The following is a 6,915-nucleotide window of genomic DNA, read 5'->3' as shown; positions in this document are numbered from 1 at the left end:
GAATCGAATTTGCAACAAACCAAAAACCAGCGAGAAAAAAACTATTCAATATAATAGAAGAAAAGTGGTTGCATGATATTCATTGTAGAGTTGCATTGAAAAAGCCGATCATAAAGCCCAACAACCGGAAAATAGGAAAATATTATTTGCATTTTGAAATTCTATTGGTTTTGCCGATGAAAACTAATGGACGAAGTTAAAAAAATACCTGCACACTAGCACATAATTCCTACCGTAAAAAACGGAGGAGGGTCTGTAATGGTATGGTGCTGTATTAGCGCTGCCGGAGTTGGAAATCTTGTTTTTATTGAAAGAATTATGGATACGATTTATTATTTAAATATTTTAAAAGGCAATTTGAAATGCAGTGCTGAAAAATAGGGATTGGGGACACATTTAAATTTTATGAAGATAGTGACCAAACACAAACACAAGTCCCACATTGTTAGAAAATGGATGCTCCCAATCCCCGGATTTGAAACCTATAGAGAACTTATGGAGTATTTTGGAGAAAAACTACTAGAAGACATAACATCTCAAGCATACCAAGTCTGAAATTGTAGCACATTTTACACAGAAAGCATTGCAATCATTATTTGTATACTCCTAAGGATATTATATATATATATATATATATATATATATAATAAGTTATGTATACATTCCTGATCTGAATGAAATTCGATGTCGATTTATGCGTTCCGTCTCTCTGTCTGTTGACATAAGATAGAACTCTAAAATTGTGCACAGACCTTGCTAGTACTCCTAGGATATTTGGTATTGCGAACGGGATATATTGGTGAACGTTTCGGCGAAGCTCCCATATAACGGTACCAGCCCAATATTCAGTTTTGTGGGAAATTTAGACACGTTTTTTAACCGAATTAAAGATGCACCACCTGTGCGAGGTGCATCTTTAACATCAACGGAATCTACGAAACCAAACATGCACATTATTGGCTGTTACAGTATCGGAACCATAAACACCATTCACAATTTTAGCCGCTTAACTTGATTTTCTCCTTTGTCAAAGAAAAACAGTAAAATGTACCGAATTTTATCTGCATTTACTTCCATTTTTAACACCCTGTAACTCACAACTGAATGTACCCTGTAATTTTCCTAGAGTATGGGGGCTACTCCAGGTACACCCAATATTTGGTGTTATGGGTGGAGGGAACAAACCATCGGCCAAGCCGAACTTTGTTTTATATTGAAATCACATAAATATTGTTTATTTTTTTACCCTCCACCATATTAACCGAAAGTTCAGGGTATATTAATTTTGTCATTCCGTTTGTAACTCACCGAAATATTCATTTCCGTTCCTATAAAGTATATATATTCTTGATCAGGGTAAAATTCTAAGACGAACTAGCCATGCCCGTCCGTCCGTTGTAATCACGCTATCTTCCGAAGGAATTGAGATGGGGTGCTGAAATTTTGCATAGGGTTGTCTTTTGTCTGCAGGCAGGTCAAGTTCGAAGATGGGATATATCTGTCCACGTTTAGGCATAGCTCCCATATAAGGGTAACCCCCAATTTTCGGTATTTTGGGGTTCTTGAGCGCGTTTTTCAATCGAATTCGCTGAAATTTGGTACATTGGGTTCCTTTTGGGTACTAAAAGTCTCCACAAAAAATTATAAATATAGGTCCACTTTTTCTGGTAGCCCCCATATAACGGTACCTCCTAATTTTCAGTATTTTGGGGGTTTTGGTCGTATTTTTCCACGGAATTGGCCGTAATTTAGTACGTTAAATTCTTAATAGGTTCCAAATCACTCCACAAAAAATTATGAATATAGGTCCATTTATTCTGGTAGCCCCCAATTTTCGGTATTTGGGGGTTCTTGAGCGCGTTTTTCAACTGAATTCGCTGAAATTTGGTATATTGGGTTCTTATTGGGTACAAAATATCTCCACTAAAAATTATAAATATAAGTCCATTTTTTCTGCTAGCTCCCATATAAGGGTACCCTTAAATTTCAGTATTTTGGGGTTCTTGAGCGCGTTTTTCAACTGAATTCTCTGAAATTTGGTATATTGGGTTCCTTTTTGGTACCAAATATCTCCACTAAAAATTATAAATATAAGTCAATTTTTTCTGGTAGCCCCCCATATAAAGGTACCCCCAAATTTTGGCATTTGGAGGGTCTTGACCGCGTTTTTCAACCGAAATCACTGAAATTTGGTATTTTGTAGCCGTATATGGAAACAAATCTCCCTACCAAAAAATATTAATAGTCAACCCCATTTAGGCGTAGTCTATATGGGGATAATTATATTAATATAATTATCTGATTTTTCCGCGTTTTGGGTTTGGTTCTAACACTCTGTTGTAATCATTTCACCTGCGAAGGATATCGAGATAAAAAACTAGAAAGTACGGTTCGATAATGAACTATATGTGAACTATAGCCCCCATTTAGGCTTAGCTGTAGCCCCTGTGTGGGAGGTACCAGAAGGCATGGACCGATATTCCTCAAATTCGGACTTGAACTAAGTTTGGAAGACATAATAAGATGGGATGAAATCTAATTTTTCTGAAACGGTATATCGATTTGTATATATGTCGGTATAGGGACATTTTTTTGGTATGTTCCCTATATTTTCATCTCAAGTACCTGCCAGTATATCTATGGTGGAGGGTATCCAAAGTTCGGCCCGGCCGAACTTAACGCTTTTTCACTTGTTAATAATAATTTTTAATTTTACATATTTTGAATGCTATCCTGAGGGTGGAGGAACAAACCATCGGCTAAGCCGAACTTTGTGTTATATTGAATACACATAAATATTGTTTATTTTATTACATTCATTTTAATTTATGATGCTCATGTTCACATAAAATTTAATTCATTGATTGCCATGCTACTATGGCCTTTCTTATTTTATTTAAATTAATTTGGGACAGTTTTTTTTTTCTTTTTTTTTGTGCAAATACCTAAATTCAGTCAAATTGGCTCAATTCCTCACTTCATACCAAATGTCTTTTTATCCTTACTCCATTTGTAATAATAGACTGCATAATATTTTAAATTGCATATTTTTTATATAAAAAATTACCCATTTTCAGAAAGAAAGTAATTTGTTTAGATAATAAAAAATCGCATAACAAGAATTCTCATTCACCCCTATTAGAGAAAATGTGAACTCACAATATTTAAAACATTTTAGAAAATATTTTGTGTATAATAAATAAATAAATAAATGTTCTCGTTTTAATTTAATTTAAATTAAGCACAACTCGAATTTGATTTGAGGAAAACAAATTTCTTTAGTCAAAACATTTAAATTCCATTAAATATGCTCCCGGTGAGCTTAACGAAGTCATCTATTGTTTGGTTCATCAAAGCCGTTGTCAATACACATATTAGAAATCTGATTACTTACCTCCATGTTGCCACCTAGTTTTGGACCAGCCTGAGCTAAATACAAAGTAGACGAGGATGCAAATACCAGTTCTAATGGATCCCGTACAATCGGCGTCGTTTCCTTCTCTTCGCAATTGTAGTAGAAAACTACTTTGTCGCTCATAACTTTAAATGCTAATTTGATCCATTTCTTTGGTTCGTATGGCAAGTGATAGGTAACCAAACGTTTACTAATTGGACTTGTATTGGCATCGGTATAGAGTAATGATACATTCCATGAATCCTTGATAACTGGAGAAAAGTGCACACCAAATTGCACAACCGTATCTAGAGGATCCACAACACTGAAGAGATAGCCACCCTTTGGTGAGGTGGTCTGAAATGTCGTCTGCACGGCAAAGGCATTTAATTTTTCGGGTAAAATCATGCGGTATGGTGATTTAATATCGGCTATTTGTAGAATTTTATAAGCTGGAAAACCATCCTCGGCATAATCAAATTCGATGCCATTTAAGTTTTCATTAATCATGGCCAGCAAATCGTATTCGGCAATGGCATCTATAAATAAATTAAACATTTATAAAAAAAACCGAAGAAATCATATTTATAGGCGTTTTAATATTAAACGCACAGCCCAAAAGTATGCAAAGATTTCATATATATTTGCAATACAATTGACAAGGCTATAAATAAGTTCTAGCTATAATATTTTATTAATTTGTTAGAAGACGTAAGCAAATAAAACAAACCCTCACAATCTTCTTCTTCGCTGTATTTTGAAGCTACAGAGAGTATATAGAGATAGATAATGAAAACATATTTCACATATAATATATTATTTTTTGAAATTTATTTTATACAAACGACTTACCTTTAATAGCTTGGCCAGTCAGTTCAATGGTCTGTGTTCTTCCCAAAGTAAACACAATTAATAGTAGTAACAACATGTTCCTGCAAGAACTGAAATGAAATGGGAAGAAAATGAAATAAACTAATATTATTTATTTTAAAATAATTATGTAACAATATTAAATAACGATTGAATGCGGAGTATAGATTAAATTATAATTCCCTTAGGCATTGGTATTTTGCCAAATTTATTTATTGTCCACCAAACCCCTTATTCTAAAACAACTTAGAAAAACTTTACGATGGTTATATACTCACAGAGAACGTAAATTATAAAAACACAGTTTATCTTCATGAGTTGTTGGGTTTTCACATGAAATTTTATATGGACATTATTGAATTAGTGCAGGTTCGAAGTTCGGCCCGGCCGAACGTCTTATACCCTCCACTATGAGGATAACAATCAAAATATCTAAAACAAGCAAGTGCCCGCTACTTCGTATGCGGAAAGGGAATACAAAAAACAAAAACAATAATACTTCATATGGAAATCGTGAAATTTGTTGTACTATAGATCAGAATTCCACCTCTATTCCTACATCTAATATCAATATTATTACCATTTATCACTCTTCATACACATAAGCACTATTTTCCGACATCTCTAAATTTATTACCAGTTAGTACCAAAAACCCTTTGGTGCTTCTTTCTAACTCTCGGTCAGTGACCCACATTCTAAATTTTAGGTTTCCAGCTATCAGTATTTATGAAGTAACCTTATTTCCATAAAAGTCTAAATTGTACCAAATTTAGTACTTTTCATACTCATAAGTAAGAATAATTTAAACTACATCAATCCTACACTCTAACAGTGATCTAAATTCCATCAAAGTACAAATTGCACTAAATTTAGTTTCTTTTTTACCCATAAGTACGAATTTCCAAAACCACCTCAGCCATGCCTAAAGTCCACGTATAAAGATTCCATCTCTATCTGTTCACCAAAATCCAAATTGTACTGAGTTTCTAAAACTGCCTCACTTCCACATTGCAACAGTAATTTTAATCAATCACAGCCCTATCCGTTCACATAGACTCAAAGTTTTCCATATTTTGTACCATTTAGTTCTTCTCGTATCCATAAGTAGGAAATTCCAATACTACTTTAACACACCAACAGTAATTTAAATTTCCAGCTCTATCCGTTCACACATAATCAAGTTGTAACAAATATAGTACTATTTAGTACACATAAGTACTATGCTTCCATATCTCAATTCTATATTCCAACAGCAATAATTATTCAAAAATCTCAATTCAAAATTTCAGGTTTTCAACTCTATCCTTTCAAGCAAAATCTAAATTGTACTAAAGTTAGTACCATAAAGTACTTTTCGTACTAATAGGTACGAATTTTCTAAATTACTTCAATCCTACACTCCAACAGTCATTTTAGTTCACAATTTGAAGACTCCAGCTCATTATGTTCACCTAAATCCAACTTGCACCAAATTTAGTACCATTTAGTACTTTTCGTAAACATAAGTACAATTTTTTAAAGCTACCTCAATCCTGTCCTCCGATAGTAGTCCAAATTCGTATTTTCAGGATTCCATCTCTTTACGCTCAACTAAATGCAAATAGTACCATTTAGTACGTTTTATACACATAAGTAGGAATATCTTAAACCATTTCCATACATCAACACCGTCCCAACCTATATTCCATATAAATTTTCAAGCTATAGCTATATATGTTCAATATTTATACAATTTGAAATAAATTTAGTAAAGTTTAGTACTTTTAGTACACTTATAGGTCGAATTTCTAAAAATGCATGGAATCACTTTCTGAGTCGATTTATGCATGTCCGTCCTCTGTCCTACTGTTGGTGTTAAATTGTAAACAAAGTACAGGTCGCATTTATAATCCGATTTGGATGAAATTTGGCACAGCTCTTTTGCTTGGCCCAAGGACGACCCTATTGAAATTCGGAAAAATCGGTTCAGATTTAAATATAGCTCCCATATATATTTTCGTCCGATTTAAGGTAAATTGTGCACCAAAGACCCTGTCGATTTGCACGAAATTTAGTATAACGTACCGAATTGAGACTAGAACTATGTACCGAATTGAGCCTAGAACTATGTCAGCCAAGTTTCGTGAAAATCGGTCCAGATTTTTATATAGCTCCCATATATAGTTTCGTCCGATTTCATGTAAATGGTGCACCAAAGGCCCTATATATATATATCTTTCGATTTGCACCAAATTTGGCATAACGTACTGAATTGAAGCTAGAATCATGTGTGCTAAAAATCGGTTCAGATTTAGATACAGCTCCCATATATAGTTTCGCCCGATTTTAAGTAAATGGTGCACCAAAATCCCGGAAAATCATTAGATTTGCAATAATTTTCTCATAGCATACTGAATTAAGTCTAGAAAACTATTAGATTTGCACGAATTTTGGCATAGCGTACTAAATTAAGTTTAGAATGACGTGTGCTAAGTTTCGTGAAAATCGGTTCAGATTTAGATATAGCTCCCATATATAGTTTCGCCCGATTTTTGGTAAATGTTACATCAAAGTCCCTGCAAATATTTTGATTTGCACGAATTTTGGCATAGCGTACTAAATTAAGTCTAGAATGACGTGTGCTAAGTTTCGTGAAAGTCGGTTCAGATTC

General features: G+C 33.8%; 1 protein-coding gene across 1 annotated transcript; it reads right to left on the bottom strand.

Annotated features, from left to right (window-relative positions):
* Window positions 1-3,394: 3,394 nt before the first annotated feature.
* LOC133331199 (collagen alpha-1(XVIII) chain-like) lies at window positions 3,395-4,330 on the bottom strand (the record flags this gene model as incomplete). Its single annotated transcript, XM_061539601.1, has 2 exons — window positions 4,247-4,330; window positions 3,395-3,933 (listed from the first exon to the last, which is right to left on the bottom strand). Coding segments are annotated over exons 1-2 (615 nt in total), but the record flags the coding sequence as incomplete, so codon positions are not given.
* Window positions 4,331-6,915: the final 2,585 nt, after the last annotated feature.

Source organism: Musca vetustissima, unplaced genomic scaffold, assembly GCF_032173495.1.
Source record: "Musca vetustissima isolate MV318-11 ecotype Yass unplaced genomic scaffold, APGP_CSIRO_Mvet_v1 utg17580, whole genome shotgun sequence".
Classification (NCBI taxonomy): Eukaryota; Metazoa; Arthropoda; class Insecta; order Diptera; family Muscidae; genus Musca; species Musca vetustissima.
The sequence above is the reverse complement of the archived record's forward strand: the minus strand, read 5'-3'. Positions and strand labels throughout refer to the sequence as shown.